Source organism: Mercurialis annua, linkage group LG3, assembly GCF_937616625.2.
Source record: "Mercurialis annua linkage group LG3, ddMerAnnu1.2, whole genome shotgun sequence".
In the NCBI taxonomy this organism is placed as follows: domain Eukaryota; kingdom Viridiplantae; phylum Streptophyta; class Magnoliopsida; order Malpighiales; family Euphorbiaceae; genus Mercurialis; species Mercurialis annua.
In genome coordinates, this window is record NC_065572.1 from 56,062,856 (window position 1) to 56,086,464 (window position 23,609).

General features: G+C 30.8%; 2 protein-coding genes across 2 annotated transcripts; one reads left to right on the top strand and one right to left on the bottom strand.

Annotated features, from left to right (window-relative positions):
* The first annotated feature begins 719 nt into the window (after nt 1–719).
* LOC126672685 (uncharacterized) lies at nt 720–3,838 on the top strand. The gene is made up of 5 exons (XM_050366639.1): nt 720–792; nt 878–2,936; nt 3,012–3,314; nt 3,400–3,508; nt 3,584–3,838. The coding sequence occupies exons 1-5, from the start codon at nt 720–722 to the stop codon at nt 3,836–3,838; spliced, it is 2,799 nt and encodes a 932-aa protein (XP_050222596.1).
* A 4,022-nt stretch (nt 3,839–7,860) lies between these two features.
* LOC126670978 (pentatricopeptide repeat-containing protein At1g30610, chloroplastic) lies at nt 7,861–15,116 on the bottom strand. The gene is made up of 9 exons (XM_050364653.2): nt 13,942–15,116; nt 12,815–13,006; nt 11,229–11,310; nt 10,916–11,107; nt 10,088–10,201; nt 9,704–9,794; nt 9,462–9,619; nt 8,626–9,057; nt 7,861–8,304 (listed from the first exon to the last, which is right to left on the bottom strand). Exons 1-9 carry the CDS (start codon nt 14,919–14,921, stop codon nt 7,903–7,905), a joined length of 2,643 nt encoding a protein of 880 aa, XP_050220610.1. The 5' UTR covers nt 14,922–15,116; the 3' UTR covers nt 7,861–7,902.
* Between the last annotated feature and the right edge of the window lie 8,493 nt (nt 15,117–23,609).

A 23,609-nucleotide genomic window follows, 5' to 3' on the forward strand; every position in this document is an offset into this window, starting at 1 on the left:
GGGTATGTTAATTATTGTTGTTGTTTCCATTAGAGGGTTAAGAAAAATAAGGTTGTTAATGTGATTGAGGGTTTTAAGAACTCTTTCAGAATGTTGAAGAAGATTAATCATTATGAATTTGTCTTTTGTTTTTTGCTTATTACCTGTTTCGTGATCTTGATTTTAGTTCTATTTGAATTTGTGCTTTGTAAATGTGTTGAAGAAGATTAATCATTCTTCTATTTTCAAGTTACAGGTTGAAGTATCATCATGTTTTGATTGCTAATTAGTCCTAATAATTTGTTGAATTATCGTCATTCGTTGATTTGCTAGTTTTAATCTGATTAAATAAATTAATTAATTTTGTTGAGTTATGGTTCTTTTCTAAAGCTGATGTAAGATTGTATAAGAGCAATAGGTGTTATTTGTGTGAAACCTTGGCTACATTTAGCTGTAATAATGTGTTATTTGTGTGAAGCTATTATTATCTGCACATGTATGTCCCAAAATTGATTCAGAAGTTGTGTAGTGGTGTTAATATATGTGTTTTCTTTTGCTTAATAGAGTTGTTTTTGTGAATTTAATTAGTAATTGGACTACACATTGTCTATTGGTTATTAGACTATATATGACTTGAGTATATTGAACATTGTGTCAGGCTTGTACCATAAAGATGAATAGGATGACTTTCTTATAAGCATTAGATCTTAGAAATTGGTAGAAGTAAAATATGTCAGTAAATGAACAAGCATAAAGGAAATGCCACCTTTCTAAGAAAGACAAAACGACAGAATAACATCAAACCACCAACTGGTCCTATTTTTACATCCCTTCTTTCACATCTCCTTAATTTTGTGTTTGTTTCTCCAGAAAACTTACAGAAATATTTTACTGTAAGTGAATGATAACATAGCATTAGATGTTGATGAGGAGGTGGATTCCGAAAATGTAGGGATAGACATAGAACAACCAGGAGTATCCACCACAGGGGTGTCTAGTGAATTTCAGAAGCTACTAGACGATGTTGACAAAGAAGTATATCCAGGGTGTAAGACATTTTCTAAATTGTCTTGCATTTTACATATATACCACATGAAATATCTTAATGGATGGACGGAGAAATCCGTTAGTATGCTCTTGGAGTTTCTACTTGATTTGCTTCCAGAGGGTGCCTTACTGCCTAAAACTTATTATGAGTCTAAGAAGATTATTACAACATTAGGTCTTGATTATAAAAAGATCGATGCTTGTGAAAATGACTGTATGTTGTTTTGGGGTGAGAAATCAAGTGATGAAGTTTGCAGTAAATGTGGCACATCAAGATGGGTAGTTAATAAGAACGAGCAAGTGAATTCCAATGATAATTCAGTGAATAAGCCTGTTGCTAAGAGAAAGAAGCCCGTCAAAGTTTTGCGTTACTTTCCATTAATACCAAGGCTGCAAAGATTGTTTATTTCAAAGAAGACTTCGACTGACATGAGGTGGCATGCTGTGGGTCGCATAAAAGATGGGATGCTCAGACATCCTGCAGATGGGGAAGCTTGGAGAGCATTTGATGCCCAATTTCCAAATTTCTCGTCCGATCCACGAAATGTTAGATTTGGTCTTTCTAGTGACGGGTTCAATCCTTTCAGAACAATGAGTACTAATTATAGTACTTGGCCTGTCATGTTGATTCCATATAACATGTCACCCTGGATTTGCATGAAGCAATCATCTTTTATTTTATCAATGATCATCCCAGGGAAAAAGGGTCCTGGAAATGACATTGATGTCTACTTGCAACCTCTGATCGAAGAGCTGAAACTGTTATGGGAAGGTGTAGAAACCTACGACGCTTTTGGGGGTGAAACTTTTAACTTAAGAGGTGCATTAATGTGGACTATTAATGACTTCCCTGCTTATGCTTATTTATCAGGCTGGAGTACTAAAGGGAGGTTTGCTTGTCCATGTTGTGCTGAATTCACAAATTCAAGATGGTTATATAAGGGTGGAAAACATTGCTATATGGGTCATCGCCGGTGGTTACCACATGATCATTCATTTCGCTTCAAGGAACATCTTTTTGATGGAACCCAAGAATTAGGCATGGCACCTGTACGAGCTACAAGTGGTGATGTTTTAAACCAATTAGATGATCTTCAATTTGGTTTAGAGCAATTAGGAAAGCAGTCCAAATCTAAGAAAGGGAAAAGAAAAAAGCAAACAGTAAACATTGATGAAGCTAATCCTGAGATGGAAATTGATGTTGATGATTTGAAAAAAGCTGCCATGAAGCATTGGAAGAAGAAAAGCATATTTTTTGTGCTACCTTATTGGGAGCATAATCTATTACGCCACAATCTTGATGTGATGCATATAGAAAAAAATGTGTGTGACAACCTCATTGGCACTCTATTGAATCTTGAGTATAAGTCTAAAGATAATGAAAAGGCTCGTCTTGACTTAGTGGACATGGGTATTAGAGAAGAACTTCATCCTATAGAAGACGCAAATGGTAAAAGACGATTGCCTTTAGCATGCTTTTCTTTGACTTCAACAGAGAAGGATATTTTTTGTCAAGTTCTTAAGAATATGAAATTGCCAGATGGCTATTCTTCAAATATTTCTAGGTGTGTAAACTTAAAGGATCGCAAAATTAGTGGGCTCAAGAGTCACGACTGTCATATTTTGATTGAGGATCTTCTTCCTCTTGCATTGAAATCTTGTAGTCCATCTAAGCAATTAACTTCAATAGTAATTGAGTTGGCTGCATTTTTCAAATCTATATGCTCAAAATCAATTGATCCGAAGGAACTTGACAAAATCCAAGAGCGTGTCGTTTTGACTCTTTGTCATATGGAGATGACCTTTCTTCCTGGCTTTTTCACCATAATGGTTCATTTGATGGTTCACCTAGTTGAGGAAGTTAAACTTGGCGGCCCGGTGCAATATAGATGGATGTATCCAAGTGAAAGGTAAACCATAAAAATTGAATATAATTATTTCTGAATCTATTCATTTTTTAATTCTCAATTCTTTCTTTATTTTAGGGAATTTGTTACTTATAAATCATCTGTTCGAAATAGAGCTCATCCAGAAGGGTCTATTGCTGAGTGGTACATAGCAAATGAATGCTTAACATTTTGTTCTCGGTATCTTGAAGGAGTTGAGACAAAATTCAACCGACCTTTGAGGAATCCTGATCCTCCTACTAACCAATACGCGGAATACTTATTTGCAAGTGCTGGTCAAACTATAGGGAAGATTGAAGATATTGTCTTAGATGATAAATCTTTAACTCAAGCGCATCGTTATGTGCTACGACATTGCGATCAACTTGTACAATATCGCCAGTAAGTTCAGCTTTAACATGATATTACGACTTATCATGATGAATTCAGTCTTAATATCGTCGATTTATTTTTTTTATTAATGTAGAGAGTTTATTGATATCGAGAAAAGAAAACGGCGTAGACAAACTCGCCTAAATCCAAATGACCTGGAAGTATTGATAAATGAAAATTTTCATGTCTGGCTCCAAAGCAAGGTTGGTATAATAGTTCATTGTGTTTGTAGTTTTAACTCTTAGTGTTTACACTTAATATTTTTCACAATTTTATAGGTTATAGATCTAGCGCGTGACTCGAATATCTCTGCTGAAATTTTGGCCTTAGGTAGGGGTCCTAACAAGGTAGCAAGAAGATTTTCTGGTTTCATTATTAATGGAAGTAGATTTCATACCAAGACCCGTGAAGAGCAAAGATTGACCCAAAATAGCGGTGTAGTTAACAGATCTGAAGGAGGGGGTGTGGAGTACTTCGGAAAACTAAGAGATATTATTGAACTAAATTACTATGGGAGTTTGGGGCGGTTCTAAAACCGCCCCTACACATGCAAGTAAATAGGGGCGACTAAAACCGCCCCTATAACCCGCCCCTATAATTTAAAGTTACCCCGGCAGTTGTTAAAACCGTCCCTGTTTTGTAGTGGCGCCTGGGAAAACGGCGTTTTAAGGGCGGCTCCCGAAACGGACCTATCACCTGTAGGGGCGGTTAAAACCGCCCCTACAAGCAAAAAATACCGCCCCCATAGAGCTGTTTTGTTGTAGTGACATCTTGCATTTTTCACGGGAACCCTCAAAAATTCATCAAACACTATATAATATACAGAATTTTTAACTTCAGTTTTAGAAGTTAAAATATAGAATATAGATTCCTACCAGAACAACCTGGCCTAACCCAAAGCCTCCAATTGATAAATGCAGTCAAATAAGGGTAAGCAGTCATTTTTTTTTCGAACATATCAAAACAGACAAGAATCTTGTGTTTTCAATATCATCAACTTTTGAAATAAAAAAAAATAAGAATCTTGTGTTTTCCATATCATAAACTTTTGAAATAAAAAAATACTTCCTTCGTTCTATAATATGGACAAAGTTTTCATTTTGGGTGTCCTATAATATAGCCAAATTTTATATTTTAATTTGAATTGTCGACTTGAATTATTACTATTGTCCTTCATTAATTTCAGCCATTTTTATTATATTCTATTAATCATCATTAATTATTACTTTATCCAATAAAAAATAAATAAACTTAGTTTTTCAAAAACTATATTACAATTTCAATAATAATTATTGTTCTTAAAATATATAATTAATAAAATTTAAAATATCTAAATTGTTAAATAAAGAATATAATAGGAAGTTAACAATAAATAACTAATTTATTTATTTTTTAATTTTTATATAAAGTTGGTTTTGCCTATATTTATAGAACGGAGGAAGTATATCATAAACTGTGATTTGAGAAAAGTATTAATTTGTTTGCATAATGCTATTTATGGATTGGTTCCATTTATTTTTCAATTCAATTAGGATTTTTAGTAATTCAATTTGTATAAAAAGTGAGCTGATTTTTGTACTTTGAAACCAAATAAAGAAACATAAATCTTTTTTATAATATCAAACCAAATCAAGCCTAACTGAATTTATTAGTCCAACTTTATTTGATACTAGTGAGGTACCCTTACTTCGCTTCGGGATTGGATCAGTTTAATTTAAAATATAAATTTAAATTCAAAAATATAAATTATATACATGCTAATTGTTTAAAAAAATTATGGTCGTTTCGATATTTAAAATTGAATGTACGCTTGTTTTAGGTTTATTTTAATATTAAAATTGATATTGACTGTATAAAAATTAAATTTTGTAAAATATATTAAGTGTCCACAAGTTTTGTAGTAAAATAAATTAATAATATAAAAACATTATTTAAAAGCCTTATGATGTTGTAGTAAAACATTTCAAATAATTAACTAAATATCAATACGTTGTGCAATTCAATTATTTTTAGTTTTGTACTGTTATAAATTTTTAAACTGTAAATTTTAGATGTCTTACAGATTTAGGTTAACATAAACAAATTGATAATTAAAAAAATTAGCAAAAGATGTCAACTTGTTTTTAGCTAAATTCAATGATTCAAATTTTAAAGTTCATAAATTTGATACATTTTAAAAATTAACAATTTATTAAAAATTTGCATAGAAAATTTATTTGATGCATTGTTTAAGAGGATTTATTTTATTATAGAGATGGTCTTGACACTTTAAATTAAATTATTAATTATTATTTTTGTTTTTTCTATTCAAAATCTTGAATCTAGTTCAAATTATTCTTTGCATTGTTGTCAGCTGAATATCAATACCCTGTAATGTATTTCTTTTTCGCCAACTGAACTAAATTAATAAGTTACATAAAAATTAAACATAACATGAGGATAAAAAAATAGTTCGTTCAATTAAATTAAGGTTGCAACTTGATGATTTTATACACGATCAATTTTATGTTTAAGCATTTTTACACACGATAAATTTAAAGCCAACGAACCAAAAACGTGATGAATGTTTAGAAATTCCAATCAACAAAATAACATTATTTAATTTGATATCTTGAGAAAGCATGTCGTCTTTTAGTTAAATTCACTATATTCACCGATTTGTATCTCAAAATATTTTTATGTGCTTTTTAACCCTTTAAGCTTCTTTTTAAATAAAATTGAGCCTAAAAACAATGTTCAATGAACAATGATTTTGGGTTGGCTTAATACATTATTTAACCCCTAAATTTTACAACTTTATTTCATGTTACTTATAAACTAATTTTTTGTTTCATTGGACATTTTAACTATTTTTTTTTCTATTTAACCCCTAAACTTTACCATTTTGTTTAATGCGGCCTCTAAGCTATTTATTTGTTCCATTGCACCTCTTAACTATTTTTTTTCTATTTGACCCCTCAAACTATACTATTTGTTCTATTTAATCCCTCAACTAAATGTTTTCCGCAATTAATATCTAAACTACTTTTTTAGTCATTTAACCTCTCACACAATGTATTAATTTTTAAAAAAATTAAATATATTTCCTACATTTAAACTAAAGAGCGATATATTTTATAAATTTTTTAAAAATCTATTTAAGAATTAATTGCTTTAAAATTATATATTTTAGCGTGTTTTACAATTTAAACACAAACTTAGAAGATTCGTAATTGATTTGAAAAGTTTGAAATTGCAAAAAATTAAAAGTTGGTATTTTAAAATTTCTAAAATTAGAAATTCAAGTTATATTTATGAATCACACTAAAATTTATAGTTTTTTTAAACAATTAAATATTTATTTAATATTATCAAAGTATAATAAATTTATGTATTTTATAAATATCGTTAAGCAAAAGATACAAACTCCTTTTATCATTGTTGAAATGTAAAAAACATTTACATGTTCAAGAAGTAATATCATTTAATTATTTGATCAACTTTAATTTTTTTATTTATTTCTACCATTTTCTTTTTAATTTATACTGTCGTCAACAATTTACGAAAATATTATTAAAATGATATATTTTTTAAAAAATCACATGTCATTGCATATAAATTAATTTATATGCTTTTAAGCATTTATTCTGAATATAATATAGTTGAAAAAGTTGTATTTTTTAAGAGGTTAAATGGGTAAAAACTAAAAATTTAAATGTGCAATAGGCAAAAAGAATAGTTAAGGGGTTAAATATAACAAAAAAAATAGTTAAAAGGTCTAATGGAATACGAAATTAGTTCAAAGGTCATAAAGAACAAAATGGTAAAATTTAGGGGTTAAATAGAACAATGAAAATAGTTAAAAGGCTCAATAGAACAAAAAATTAGTTTAGAAGTCGTATGGAATAAAGTGGTAAAGTTTAGGGGTTAAATAATGTATTAAGCCCTTTATACTATGATTGTATATAAATTATTTATATGCTTTTAAGCATTTATTCTAAATATAATATGGTTGAAAAAGTTGTATTTTTAGAAGGTTAAATGGGTAAAAATTAAAAATTTAAATGTGCAATAGGCAAAAAGAATAGTTAAGGGGTTAAATATAATAAATTTATATGCTTTTAAGCATTTATTCTAAATATAATATGGTTGGAAAAGTTGTATTTTTAGGAGGTTAAATGGGTAAAAATTAAAAATTTAAATGTGTAATTGGCAAAAAGAATAGTTAATATAACCAAAAAAAATAGTTAAACGGTCTAATAGAACACGAAATTAGTTGAAAGGTCATAAAGAAAAAAATGATAAAATTTAGGGGTTCAATAGAACAATGAAAATAGTTAATAGGCTCAATAGAACAAAAAAATTAGTTTAGAAATCGTATGGAATAAAGTGATAAAGTTTAGGGATTAAATAATATATTTAGCCAAAAGGTTCACTTTTATACTATATATATATAGATATATAGATATATAGATTTGCACACCTCTGCTGGTTATACCCCTGAGGTGTGCCTGGAGAATATTCTCCAACAATACCTATTTTTCAATCTTTTGTGCAACCATAGGAACACATTGCATTGGAATGATCTGATATTTTCATAAGATAAACATTAAACTCGTCACGACTTTGAAGCCGTTTGAGATTGAGCCGTATAGACAATTTCTGTCATATTGCTTTCGGTAACTTTTACACGAGTGTTAAGAAAATCATTACAAGACGTTAATAGATTTTGCAATACAGGGTTTGGTGGATTTGTTCTGGCGATAAGCATGGCCACCTCATGCTTTAGCTGAACGAGAGTATCGGTTCTAATCCGTTCTGCATTTTCTTTGAACAAATTCAACCAAGCTACCTTGTGATATGCTGGTGACTCCTCCATCGGATTGGTTGTAATACAGGCAAGAGCAGACTTATAGTCATCTTCCTCAAGTAGTATTCGAAATCTTTCTTTGATAAGATTTGGGGGCGGAATTCGATCTGTCTGAGCCAAGTGCTTCCAAGTCATCTCCAAGGGCTCTACCTGTAAGAACAAAGTTAGCTTTTGTCATATAATAACTAGACTTGACAGTTCATGTATGCTGATCATAATTGTGTCGTGTCTAAAATTGCCAGGTGTATTGAATACATTAGCCTCACTGATACAACCTTGTTCTACCTAAGAAGAAAGTTACTAAATATTAAAACCATCTTATTTACTAATACCATTAATATTGCCGTTTTAAATATTCAACAAATAAACTTGTAGCTTAACGCTTACGAGAACCTAAATCGATGTCAACATCCATTTCATCAGCCTTATCAAACAAGCAGTAAAAATAGAGTGAGAGAATTGTCAATATACCTTTCCAGCTCTTGATGCATCTAGTATCATACGAAGATGACGTTTTCCATTGAAGTGGAATCTATGGTTCAACATCTTTCTATAGACATATCCAAAATCATCCCATCTTTTCTCAGCAATGCATCCGTCGAGCATGGTGTTGAACGTGTAGATATCTGGCATTATCCTAGCCTTGTAATCTTGTTCACACGTGATATGATTGCTATCTCCTGTCAGCTTGTGGAAAAGCTCCTTTGCATCTTCAAACAGTCCGTGGTCAAGATAGGCTTTCAGCATTATATTGCAAGTAATAAGATTTGGGGAGCAAAAGTGCTTCATCTGGTGGAAGATGTACTCGGCGTTTTTAATGTTTCCATTGTCCAGGCAAGCTTGAATCAAGCCAGTGTAAGTTACCACCAGAGGCTTATTAGCAACTTTACATATTTTCTTAATCTGTGGAGGAAGGTATTATAGGATTAACTATTTATCCATATCTTATAAAAAGTTGTACGAAGAATATACATATACACAAATGGTAAGTAAAGAACCACTACGCTTTTTAATACTCAAATAGTAAAGAACAAATCTTCAATTAAGAAACTAGTAGTCTGTAGATTCTGATGATATATCAGTTATTCTGCTCGATATAATAGCCATATTAACTCAATTTGACCAAGTCAGCTATTTACATAGGTCATTGAGTTGTCAATTTGTCACGTTAAAGTCGATAATTGATGGCTCTTGATGCATGAATATAATACCATAAGAAAACGATAGCTGCTTACTGAACTATTTGGTTAAATAGGCTAGGAGTAAGGGTACACATAAGGAAAACCTATTAAGCACAGTTAAACTACCTGCAGTAAAGCCTCTTCGCACCTTCCAGCACTACAAAGACAACGAGCAAGATCATAATAAAGGGCAGCGAAACCCACAATACCTCGCCGTTCCATGTCTTCAACAGCCAATACAGCCTCATCGGTTTTTCCTTCTTTCCAAAGAGTATTCACAAGAACTGTATGCAAAAAATAATCTATTACCGAAAGTAACTGTACACAATTCCTATGGAGTTAAAAAAGAGGATTACTCAATCAAGTACCTTTGTACACTAGAGCATTTGGACTGGAAGATTTCTGAACTTTCCTAAAAAACTCATGAACCAAGTTGTACTTGCCACATGCAAACATGACCTGATCAAGTTGAAACAGTAAGGCAAATCTGTCACTCATTGCTATATGACTGGTTTCGTGTCAACTTGAAACAGATATAGATGAAACACAAAAACCAAATCTTTCCTCATGACATTGACATTATTGCTAAGCCCTACAAGAACCTTTGTACTTTTCTTTTCTATACAAAGCTTATACCGTGAAATTGGAGAAATTATTGTTAGGATCAAGCCATAACCATAGTTTTTGGACATTTGTGGACTCTCTGTGAGGCCATCACCTGAGGGATTGGCATAAAGTAAGGAAAACTTTACCTCCATAATTAATCCATATGTCGCAGTAGAAGGCTGTAATCCCTGTTGCTTTAGCTGCTGTAGAACCCAAAAAGCACCTTCCCACTGTTTCTTCTGAACACAAGCATTTAGAACCTATGTACACAAGAAATTTTGACAGCTATGTAAGTGAAAAAGTTCAACTCCTGTAATATTTGCAGGTCAGGAAAAACAAAACCAATTTTGATTTTAACAGATTAGAAAAAAGAGAAGAAAAAATCAGTGCCCGAAATATGAAAGAAACCAATAAAACATTTGAGCTTATCACAATAATCTTGAAGAGTGTGGACATCAAGCTCTTTCCAACCTATACATGCTCTAATTTCAGGCCGAAGGATAAGGAAGTTTGGGTCATCCAAAATCTAACGTTCCATGTATCCATTGATGGGAAGCTAAAACCTTTTAGTCATGCTAAAAGGATAATTGAGAGTTAATGCAGTTCAAAAATTCAGGAAACTTGTCATCTTGTAGACTGTGACCTAAAGTAGTGGGTTCTATATTTATCGCAGGGATAATCCGAATTTGCAGACTTCTAAGTGTGCACCTGATCTAACTCACTCTTACATGCATACATAAACAGTTTATTACATGACAGCAAATCAACAAGTAAGGGTTTCTGGCTGTTATCCGCAAAGGTCTTAAAGTAATAAAGAAGTGCAAGACTTCCATACAAACATGGGGAACATGATTTGCTACATGAGGACCCCCAGCAGCGATAACTGCCTCATGACAAAACTAAAGAGAAATCGCAGACTAATTTTTTTCCCATTATAGATTACTGATTTGCTGGGAAGTATTACTATTACTAACCGCATTATACACAACAATATTTGGTTCCAGCCTTGGGTCCCACTTCTCAATCAGAGCAGTTTTAAATTTCTTCTTCGGAGGAGATCGCATGCTATCAATCACATCGAAAAGCTGCTCTAAATGTCCTGCTTGCCCAAGAGCAACAGCGATGCAATGATAAGCTACCGAGTCAGGATATGAAGACATTTGTTGCTGAAGAGAAAATATAACACGAGACATTGCATAGGTTAATAAACATTGCATATTAATCTTTTATGATGTTTAGTTGATGAAAAAAGAGAGCAAATTACACTTAAAAAAGATTGTACATCACCTGCATCACATAAAACAGATTCAGTGCTTCCACAGGCCTCTGCGCCTTTCCAAGTACATTTAGCGCAGTTGTATATATGTATCTGCATGACCAGAAAGACGAAATGTCATGATTTATAAAGATTAAACAGAAATGTGAAATTTCAAAAGTAGTGGTACATAATGATCATGACTTTGCTATAAGAATCTCAGAAGCAGATGGAATTCCTAGTAATAAATAATGTAGAAAATTAAAAAAAAAATGCCTGCATATTTTCAACAAAGCTAAAAGGTGTATTATAAAATTTGCAGGCACTATAGTTTCAAGTTCACCACCGTTTACTATTAGAACAAACTTAGAAGAGACTCGTGCTATGGGGCTGACTGAAAGAGGCACATAAATGTCTGTCCAATGCAGGGCTTTTTGTTTGGTCTGTCAATATCTAAAGACCCAATACCAATTAATTACTGCAGAAATGGAAATTAATATGAACTGTAACAACAGGAAGTCGTATTCTCATCTCTTCCTTCACTGCACCAATTCATGATTGCATATGGAAGATGTTCAGAAAGTGGTTTGCAAATAAAGTTCAGAGCTTATAACAAGAGAACAGAAATTCAGATAGAAATTTATTCAGTTATAATTGTGATTTTGTGATTATTAGGAGTATTTTGTAGTGGACATTTACAGAATAGACTTTCAAGAATCAAGGAGGGAGTTGTTTCGGTTGTATGCCACGAGGTCCCTATGGACAAGGGGACTCGTCCTCTGAATTCGGGTAAACAACCTTTCTCCTTCGATCCGTCAGCGATCTGCTGAAACGCCCTTGCAGTTGCATCTTTTTTAGGGAAGTTATCTTCTTTACTTCATTATTAGTATTCCACTTTAAGGTACATTAAAGGACCAAAGCTCATGCACATCTGATCCAAGAGTACTCGGTTAATTTATCTTTTTTTCTTCCCGTTCATTGTAATGAGGGAGGAATTTCTCTCCTCAAAACATTTTTCTCATATTTTAATTTTTTTTTCTTTTGATAGGATAAAGGATTCATCTCTGAAAGGCAAAAGAGACAGTAAATGATTGATAATGAAAAATGTTATGGCCCTTTAAAACTCAAATATGCTAAAAGCATATACATATTCAAGAGCAAAAAGTTTTTCTGTTCTCACAGGCTTTTACGAGTATGGTAAGGTCTCAAATTCAAGTTCAAATCTTCGACCATGGCTTTGCAAACTGCATTGCACTTAACATATGCCTAACTAAATGCCATTACTATAGTTAGCGGACAGAAACCAATTACATTAATGCGGGCAATAGGAGTAAACAATTGACAATCACATAAACCTTCCAAAATGATTTCAAACCCATTTGGTGCTTGAAATGAATACTCTGCCAATCCGTCGTTTTGAAAAGTCGAGCTTTTAGATCCTATTAACTTGTAAGTTTTATGAGAAAACATGTTAAATTGCCTCCAAAGTTACTTTTGATAGCTTGTAAGCAACCTATTCAAGATAGAGCTATTCTCATTGGTAATTTTAATTAATACAGAACTATAACTACCAGTAAAACGAATGCCTTCCTATATTAAAATATGGCAGAGGTGATACCTGAGCCTAAGAGGTTTAAAGCGTTCACGCATTTGAAGCCACTCAACGACTTGTAGCACTCGCCTCCAGTTTCCCAGATTGCCTAGTATCTGGATAAGTCTTACGATAGAATGATCTGTATATTTGATTTTTGCACTGCGCATCATCTTAGAGAACATCCACTCAGGCATATTGATATCTGCACCATTTAGACTATCAAAAGAAACTACTTTAACTTGACTCGAGTCATTTCAAATAAACTGCAACAGACATGTATGCAAAGACAGTAAAGAGCAAGGCAGATATAGATATGGCAAGCAAACAAAATTTTCAAACTTGAAATTAATTATACCAAGACCTCCGGTCACTTACATCTGGGATGAACGCCGACAGTTAAATATGCAAAATTACAACTTTTGCAAATTGAAAGTTGAAGAAAGAATTTTTATTAATTTGTTTAAATATCTTATATATGTTTAAACAACATTTAAGCTCTTAACACTTGAAAAAGAAAAGGAAGACAAATCTTGTTCATCTATTGATGATAAACTAAAAACATATATGTACAATTTAAGAAGGAAAAAAAAGAAGGGGTAATGTCATAAAAAATCACGAACTTTACACGTTTTCTCATTTTAATCATGCACTTTAAATTTTCTCATTTTCATGCATGAACTACCACTTTTTCTCAAATTCATGCATGGTGCTGAGGTGTCACCGCTCCATTGGTGTAATTCGCTGAGGTGGAGGTCATTTTGCACCAATGAATGAGTGCCACCTCAGCACCGTGTATGAATTTGGGAAAAAGTGGTAGTTCGTGTATGAAAATGAGAATTTTTAAACTTCGTGATTAAAATGAGAAAACGTGTAAAGTTCGTGAATTTTTTTGACATTAACTCAAAAAAGAATTATGAGAGCTCAACCAATAACTCTGGTTTTAGCAAGGACTCAATACTATCATGTTGCTCTACAAAACCATATGAAGACTGTTCCATTTCAACTTTAGTAGACTTAAAATTCATAAATTATCAACCCTCTATCACCAATATACATGTATAAATGAATAACATGATTTAAGCATATAGAAAAAGCAGCTCTGAGACCAAAAACAAGCTTGAAGGAAAAAGATAAAGGCTTAAAATAAATACCAGTTTGCTAACTGCTGGAGTCTCTCCTCCACGTCTCTTTTTGAAGTTCGTGGCCTGACATTAGCATCATTATATTCCTCCAAACTTTTGAAGGCAGCTCTTTCCACTTCCAAATCCTTGTCATCTCCCAGGAAAGACTCATCAGTTCTTCTTCTTAACCCTTTTTTCTCTTCAAATTCCCCATTGGTCTTTTTATCAATTTGGGTATGATTCCGCACAAGTTTGCCTCCCACTTTATTCGAACTAACACCATCTTCCTCTCCCTTCCTTCGCCATATCTCTGGTATGCCAATGGTACTTCCACTCCTTCTAACATCATCAACTACTACAGCTCTCACTTGTGCATTGTGGTTCCTCTTAAAGTGACCTTCATGTCGGTCCTCCGACCCAGAATTTGTCCTTCTAGACCGTTTTTCCAATTGCTCCCGGTCTCTTGTCGGTCCTTTCACATCCCTCTTTCCATTTCTATATGCATTACTTTCTTTACCCCTAAACTTGACATTCGATTCTTTAGCTCCCCTTTCTTTGTAGCCAACCACATCTTTTCGGCCTATTCCACCATCCACATTGTCTCCCAACTCACCTCTATCCCTCGCAATTCTCACCATTGATGTACTATTACCTTCCTCTAATTCATCCTTCGAGTTACGCTCACTTAATTTACGCGTTTGCTTCTTCTCCCTAACAGATTTAACAGACTCCATAGCTTTCAAATAGTCATCAAAAGAAGGCTTAAACTCAAACTCTTTTCCTAGAACCCCGCCGCCCACTAACCCGTTATCCGAATCCCCATCAGAAACAGCCTTAACTCTTAAACCTAAACCAAAAGTTGTCATCTTTTTCTCACTCAATGGAGCAACACTAAAGGGTCTCCAAGAACTCAAAAACCCAGATGAAGAATACGGTTTAAAACCACTTAAACTACAAATTTCTAAAGAAGAAAAGCCTAGTTGTCCATTAGTCATGGTTATCATCTCCATATCAATCCACACCACAAAACTCAAAAACACCGCATGGCTTCACTAATATTGTTATAAAACTATAAATAATCTGTCATTTATGGAATGAAACACTCAATTCACTGATATAAGTAGAAGCAAAAATCTTACCAGGAATTTACAGTGCCATTCCAGATTGGCACTAGCAGCAACTGGATAGATTTTTTTTATTAAAAAACATTATGAATTTATCATAATAACGTTTTCAAGTTGTGTTTGAGTATGATTTATTGGGCTGGGCCAATTGTTTTTCTCAAGCCATTGACTTGGGAAAATTACAAAAACAAATTCAAAAAACGAAAAAAACTTAAAAAGTATGTATTTTTCAAAATATTTATATTTTACCTATTAAGTTTACAAAAATAAAAAATATATTTTCACTTTTTACATACTATAATAGAAATATATTATTAATATATCAAAAGAACGTTTTTTAATAAGTACGTATTTTTTTAATTAAGTGATTTTTAGAGTAGTTTTGTAATTATCCCTACTGAGGCGGTTTTTCAAGAAATTGCACTGTAAAACTTAATGTAAAAAAATAATTATATTAGCAGCTCACAAATTATTTTTTACAAAAATTTATTTTATTAAAATATTTATATTTCATATCTCGTGATAATGTAGTTCTATTTTGCCTCTCATTACAAATTTAGGGTTAGGATTGGGGTTTGGAGGTTACGTTTTTCGGTCGGAGGTGATGGCCGGATGGCGGTTGCCAAACGACCATGGTTAGATTTTAAAATAATTGAAATACCACCTTTCTTGCTTGGTCGTTTGAACTCTTGACCTTTTAATGAGTGACTATGTACTCTTCCATAGTTAAGAGATTGTTATTGCTAATATTCATCATATATAATATATACACACACTCTTAGTCATGTATACGAGTAAATGCATAAGGCTAATTGACGCGTGTTAGTAAATTATAAAATCGGCGTACGTGTAGAATTATGAAAAATAAATTAAATATAAACGAAAAGTAAATTTATCGAAAATAAACCAGATGTAAACTGTAAATTAGCTACATATATATTTTAAAGAAATTAATATAAAGTAAAAAAATTGTGAAATAATTATAAATTAAAGGAAAATTAGTTTAATTAAAATAATTTATTAAAAGATTATAATAAATACAAATCGATAGTAAAGTGAAAATAAACTAACTAAGATATTAATAAAAGTAGATCAAATGTAAATTTAAAATAAATTTAAAGCACTACTAGAAAACAACTTTTTACAGATGGATTTTCTCGACGCTAAAAGGCTGAAATTTGTCGCTAAATCAGTCTATCGGTAAACAATGGGTCGCTAAGCGGTTAACGACGCAAAAAAAATGTTGCTAATTTAGCGACAATTTTTGTAAATTGTCGTTAAATTAGCGACAGATTAGTGACAGCTATATATTGATTATCGACGGACGAACCGAGGTAAATTAGCGACGGATAACTGATGAATTTTAATTATTATTCATTTTGAAAAATAAATTAAATCGCAGTAGCTATTCATTTAAATTATTATTTAATATCATTTTCAATATCTCCAATATCATTTTCGAAATTTTCGCAAATTTCCTAGTAGGTTACCCAGCCTACTATTACTCCCACCCAAAGATCGTTTACAGTAAAGTTTTCACACACTTAACTCCATTTTAACCAACTCAAATTGCTACTCCCTCCGTCTTAAAATAATAGTCCTATTCTTAAAAACAAACATATTAAGAAATATGATTATTACAGTTATAATGTTGTAATTTTCCGATTTTATCCCCAACTATGATTAAATGTGACTTTATAAAAAAAAACTCAAAATATTAAATGATTATTAGAAAATATAAAATTAAATCAATGATTATCAAAATCAGTAATTTATAACCATTTTTATAGTTAAAAAAGTCAACAAATGAGTTTTCCAAGAATTTCATTTAAGAGAAAACAACAAAAATGCCAAAAATTGGGCTTCAATTACACTAATTATCATTTAACTCATTTATTTTACATTCATACCACAAAACACCAAAACTTTACATTCATGACATCCCAATAAAAAGAAGACATGTGGTATCTCTTTCTCTTTTCCACGTAATCCCCTTTTCTCTCTCATGTGTCTTCTTCCTCTCTTTCTCTCTCTTTCTTATCAGGTGGCCCCCCCTTTTTCTCTCTTTTTTTATCATTTTCTCTCTCATGTGTTTCTCTTTCTCTCTTTCTCTCTCCCTCTCTTCCCACGTGGTCCCCCTTTCTCATATACACACCATATGCCTTAATAATTCATTTATATAATATAAATTTTGAAAATAATATTACTTTTAATTTTAAAAATTTAAATTTATTAAATTTTAAAAAAAATACATAAATACAAAAATAATACAATTTTTATAAATTATTAAATTTTTATGCCATGATGTATAAAGTATAAATATATATTATGATGTATCTATCATGTATAAATATATATCATGATGTATTTATAAAGTATATTTTAAAAATGTATCTATCATGTATAAAATATGTATCTATCATGTATAAAATATGTATCGGAAAATGTATAAATATATTAATGAACCTATCGAATTAGTCGGTTGATTCAATTAAATTGATAAAAATTAAAGATAAAAATTAAAAAGTTTAATTAATTCGGTTAATTAAACTCCAATTTACTACATAATTCACTTTCTCGATCAAAAGATTTTGGAAAAGATAAATTAATCCACCTACGCGTCTTTTAACTATTTATTTTTTTAAATAATAAATTACTAATTATAAGATATACCTGAGATGTATCGAAATTGAATCAAATATATATCGAAAATGAATCAAATATGTATAAAAAATGAATTAAATATTTATCAAAAATGAATCAAATATGTATCATAAATGTATCAAACATATATATATATACGTAACAAAACGAAAAAATATATAAAAACAAGAAAAAATATTTTGAACGATCGAATATATATCAAATATGTATCGGAGATGCATCAAATATGTACCGGGAATGTATCGAAGATGTATCAAATATGTATCGGAAATGTATGTTTCGGAAATGTATTAAATATGTATCAGAGTTGTATCAAAATGTATTTGAAATGTAGTAAAGATATATCTGCTCTATACCATCTGCATTTTATTACTTTTTTTAATACTTAATCTATTTAATAATATATAAAATAAAAATTAATTTATATATTTAATAATTTATCTTATGCTAATCAAATCTTTGAAAAATAGAAAATGTATCCTTATGTAGGTTTATGAGTTCGGTGTACTACTTGGCAGCTATGCATGCTCTTTGTGCTTCTCTCCACTTTTTCTCTTTATGCACGCTTTCCAACATAACATTTACTCTCACTTTCTATTTCATTTTCTGTCATAACACAAACCACAAATATGCAAGAAAATAAATGAATTTAGCTAAATAAACTTTCTTTCTAAATGATTAACTGTACCAAATTAAAAACCTCATGTTACATTATAGGCTTCAAGTGTGACCCTATCAAACCATTATTAGATTTTGTTTTGATATAAAATATAAACCATAACTCAGTTCTGATCTTATTCCTCTTTCATTTTTTTCTTTGTAAACCATTCTACTCTTTTTTTGTAAATCATTCTATTTTGCTTTCTAAGGTAGAATTTTATTTATAAATGTTGAGTTAAGAAAACATGGGTTCCGTTCCAATTTATAATTTAATTAGGATCCAATTTATAATTTAATTAACTCGCAAAAAAGTTAAATGAAAATAAATATAAAAAAAGTGAAAATAAATGACAAATAGTTTACATCTTTTTCATGGGAATAAAAAATTATATCTTGTGAGGGGTTGATTTTTAAAATGAAAAATCATAGAAAAAAATCCAAAAAGTGGCACAGAGTTGGAAAAAAAAAAATTGTTGGCCGGCCATGTGACTTCCACCTCACAAAAGGAATAGAAGCTATATATATGTAAGAAGATGGAACAGTTAATGAGGGTGGAGGTTTGGACACATGTAAGTTTGAGAAAGTTGGCATTAAATGAAAACTAAATGAGTTTTGTGCTATTAATTGAAATAATAATGGTAACAAAGAAATACCTCTATCTAAGATGGCAATTGGTGAAAAGCAATTGTGATTTATGAGTTTTTTTGTTATTTTCTCTTCATTTAATGCACTGCATTTTCAAGTATTTCACTTAATAATATTTCAACAAAAATAATCTTATGAATAAGGGTAAAGTGGAAACAAATACAACAAAAACCTAAATAGGACTATTATTTTAGGACAAATGAAATGACAAACGACTATTATTTTGGGATAGAGGGAGTATTATATATCTATGTATATTATATATAACTTATAATAAAAAATAAAAAATAATTACTTCCTCACTTTAAAATAATTATTTTTTCAATTTTTTTTATATTTTTTTTTCTAATATTATTATTTTTCTAAAATATTTTTACTACTTATTTTTTTAATAGTTATCTTTTTTAAATAATTACTTTTTAAAATAATTACTTTTTAATAATTTTCTTTTAAATACATTATTTTTTAATTAATTATTTTTTAAATAAGCGACAGATTTCAATCCCAACTTCATCCGAAATTTTTGTCGGGAAGTTTCCCGCCAAAATATTGACGGATCCATCGGTAAATTTTGGCGCCTCATTTCCCGCTAAAATAGCGACGGATCCTTCACTATAATCTTTCGGTGATTTTTTATGGGAAGTTTCCCACCAAATTAGCGACGGATTCCGGTGCTTATCCGTCGGGAAGTTGCAGATTTAGGGCTGAAAATCCGTCGGTAATTTTTTGTTTTGTATTAATGAAATAAATTTGATGTAAACTCAAAGTAAACTAACTTAGAATAGACTGTGTGGCGGATCTAGAATTTGTTTATAAAATGGGCAAAATTATATGAAAAGTTCATAATGTGAATTTTATTAGAAAGTAGAAAATTTAAAGTGACTATATTATTCAATTATATAATAATGTTTTTAAAAAAAAAATCAAAACTATAAGGTGGAATTTTTTTGTAGGTTTTCATACTTTAATAAACTAATTATAAATTTAAAATTAACTTAGTCTAATTAAAATAATTTATTAAACTTTTATCATATCAAAAGTAAACTTATAAAATGAAAAACAATTGAAAATAAAGTAATTTATATTTTATTGAAAATAAATTAAATGTAAACTTAAAGTATATTATATATAAAATGAATGTAAACTACTATGAAATAAACCATTAGTAAATTGATTATAAACTTAAACTAAACTAGTCTAACTCAAATAGTTTATTAAAAATAAGTTTTTAATACTAAAAATAAATTTATAAAATAAAAAAAAACTGAAATTAAACTAAGTTTTTAGTGAATTTAAATTTAAAAATAGAATTAAAATAAATTCAATGTAAATTTAGAATAAATTAAAGTAGAGTAAATCTTAACAAACTATTATATACTTCAAGTAAACTTAGTCGAACTAAAAAAATATTTTAAAATTCAATACCAAAAATAAATTTATTCTGTGAAAAATAAATTGCAAGTAAAGTGAAAGTAAACTAATGAAGATTTTACTGAAAGTAAATTGAATGTAAATTTAAAGAAAACTAACGTTAAGTAAACTCTATATAATATTTAATTAAGATAATTTGCTAAAAGTTTATAGCATCAAAAATAAAATTATAGTAAAAACTAACAACATATAAATAAAATAAGATTTTATTGAAAGTAAACTGAACATAAATTTAATATAAATTAAGGAAAACGAACGTAAATTTAAAGGAAACTAATTTAAAATAAACTTTTAATAAATTAATTGTAAACTTAAAGTAAACTTAGTCTAACTAATATAATTTAGGGTTAATTGCAAATTTATACACGAACTTTACCCTAATTTGCAATTACAACATAAACTTTGAAACTTGGCAATGTTAGTAACCAACTTTACACTTTCGGCAAATCGATACACCAAACACGAAAAACACTAACATGGACATTGTAATATACCGCCATGTGTCGTTGCGTGATTGGTCGGTGTACCAATTTGCCAAAAAATGGAAGTTAGTTACTGACATTGTCAAGTTTTGAAGTTTATGTTGTAATTGCAAATTAGGATAAAGTTCGTGTATGCATTTGCAATTAATCCTATAATTTATTAAAAAAGTATAATTTATTAAATCAACTTATAAAGTGAAATATAAATAGAAAGCTAATTGAATGTAAATTAATGGTATTTCAACTTTACATTCAGTTTACATAAAACAACTCATGATAATTTATCCAAAGCAACTAGTCAATTTTGGCATGGTGACATTAATGATATAAAGATAACTCGTTGGTTACTCGAGATTGCATGTGCTAACCAAAGTCTGAAGGTGGGTTGAATTTCTGAAATTGTAAATCATTTTATCTTACGTTATTAGTTAAATAAGGGTCTAGTAGGTTAATGATAAATCATAATTCTCTTCACGAGCACACCCTAAAAGCAAAATAATATACGAAGAGAAATTTTACGGTTGTTGTAATTGGGCATAACTATACTATATATGGAGAAGAATTCAAACTTTATGGATTCTGATCAAAGATGCAATTTGTCGGCGCATTGGGAATGGAAAAAAGATTCATATTTGGAAGGATTAATAGAATTTTGGAACAACTCTTTGCATCCTTTGTAATGTAAAGTTCTTCATGTCAATGTAAAAATAGACTGGTTGCTAGATGCGAACAATGTGGAGGTGGAATCGTGACCTTATGACAAAGTTCGTTTTCACATCAAAAGCTAAGGCCATATTAGAACTCATAGTAAGCCACATGTTTCAAGAGGACTTTCTTAGGTTGTCTTACACTAAACAAGGTTCTTATTCATGAAGTACAATATTGATCCTCATCTAAGAAGATGGTTATTATCCTAAAGTTAGGGACAACAATCATCCTTAAACTGGAAACTATTTATTTTTTTTGTCCCCTAAACAAGGAGGCAAAAGCATGGAGACCAATTTAGTTGTCCTCAAAATTATTTTGCCTTTTTAAGAAACAAGTTGCATTTGAGCATCAGGTTAAAGATGCAAGCTTCTTAAAGGTCAGTATATGGTATTGCATGAAGACTCTTTCTGTAGTAGCAATACTGCTATTTGTAGAATCTTAACAAAATAGCAGACCTGGAGACCACCAATACTCGACATACTCAAAGTTAATACTGATTTTGGCCATCAATTATATATATGCAGGTTCGGGCTTGGAAGCAATTATTAGGAATAAATTGAAAAAAATGATGGTCTCCACAACAAAGATATACTTATGTTTTCAATATTTAACAAGGTGAAGACTATTGTGATCTTTAAAAATACTTTTATCAGTTAGGAACTATTCATTTTACTATTTAATAATTGAAAGCAATTTGTATATCACTATTAATGAACAAAGGATCACTTTACCCCCTGAACTTGGCGCAAAATATCAAAAACGTCCAAATTGCGAAAACCGGATCACTTTTACCCTGAACTTGGCAAAACCGGATCAAAATCCCCCTCAGTGCTGACGTGACACTTAATTGGAGAGTGAGTTTGATAAAAACCATAATTAACTCTAATTAATCACACTTAAATACTAATTAATTCTAATTAAATTTTGATTAAAATAAATAAAATCAGGAATCTTTTTGAATCTTTTCCCCAAAATAAAAATTTTCAATTTTTTTTTACTTTCTTCAACAGATTGGCCGGAAAATTTTCCGGCCAATCTGTTGAAGAAGAACAGACCCACTGGCGGGTCTGTTCTTGACCTGCCGCCACAGACCCGACGGTGGGTCTGTTGTTTACAGACCCACCGGAGGGTCTGTAAACAACAGACCCGGCGTCGGGTCTGTTAACAAAAGACCCGACGTCGGGTCTGTTTTAAACGACCCACTGACGAGGAGCAGATCTGCTCCTTGCTCCTCAGCCTGAGGAGCGATTTTGCTCCTCAGGCGAGGAGCAGGCGAGGAGGACTCCTCCTCAGAGAAGAGGAGCAGCTGCTCCTCTTCTCAGGCAAGGAGGAGCTGCTCCTCCTCGCCGGAGGAAAAATTTAAAAAAAAAATCGATTTTTTTTATAAAAATTACATAATAGTCCTCTATATTTTTAACTAATATTAATTTGATATATAATGTTTTCAAATAAAAAGGATTTATATGTTTTTTTTAATTATTTAGTATTAATTTAAAATGAGTTAAAAAAATTAGGATCATTTTAAGCCTTTAGCCATTAAAAACCACCTAGGGTTGGAGAGTGTATCTCACTCTCTTAGGTGAGAGTTGGGAGGGTGGTTTTTGTACCAAATTTGACAAGTTCGGGGTAAAAGTGATCCCGTTTTGCTAATTTGGACGTTTTTGATACTTTGCGCCAAGTTCAGGGGGTAAAGTGATCCTTTTTCCACTATTAATTGTATAAATTCAAAGGAAATAGGCTTCTCGTATCATTGTAATTATTCAAAGGAAATAGGCTTCTCGTATCATTGTAATTCACAAAGATAAATTATTTATTTTTCAATACTTTAATTCCATTAGGTTTGAACATGTTAGTAAAATTATAATAAGAAGACATATACACTAGCTCGAAGTTCTTTATTTATCGGATCATAATGTAATCATGGAAGATGTTTCAAATCATATTCAATTTTATCTAATAAAGAATTTTCCTTCTTCGAATACTA

What these genes read in the sequence shown, in the direction of transcription:
- LOC126672685 (XM_050366639.1), top strand. Translation starts at nt 720, where the DNA reads ATGAACAAGCATAAAGGAAATGCCACCTTTCTAAGAAAGACAAAACGA. An exon ending in TAACATCAAACCACCAACTG is followed by an intron (nt 793 to 877) that starts GTCCTATTTTTA and finishes TTTTACTGTAAG; the next exon opens with TGAATGATAACATAGCATTA. An exon ending in TGGATGTATCCAAGTGAAAG is followed by an intron (nt 2,937 to 3,011) that starts GTAAACCATAAA and finishes TCTTTATTTTAG; the next exon opens with GGAATTTGTTACTTATAAAT.
- LOC126670978 (XM_050364653.2), bottom strand. Translation starts at nt 14,921, where the DNA reads ATGGAGATGATAACCATGACTAATGGACAACTAGGCTTTTCTTCTTTA. An exon ending in ATATTGTTGTGTATAATGCG is followed by an intron (nt 10,202 to 10,915) that starts GTTAGTAATAGT and finishes TTGTGTACATAG; the next exon opens with GTTCTAAATGCTTGTGTTCA. An exon ending in AAATGCTCTAGTGTACAAAG is followed by an intron (nt 9,620 to 9,703) that starts GTACTTGATTGA and finishes TTTTGCATACAG; the next exon opens with TTCTTGTGAATACTCTTTGG.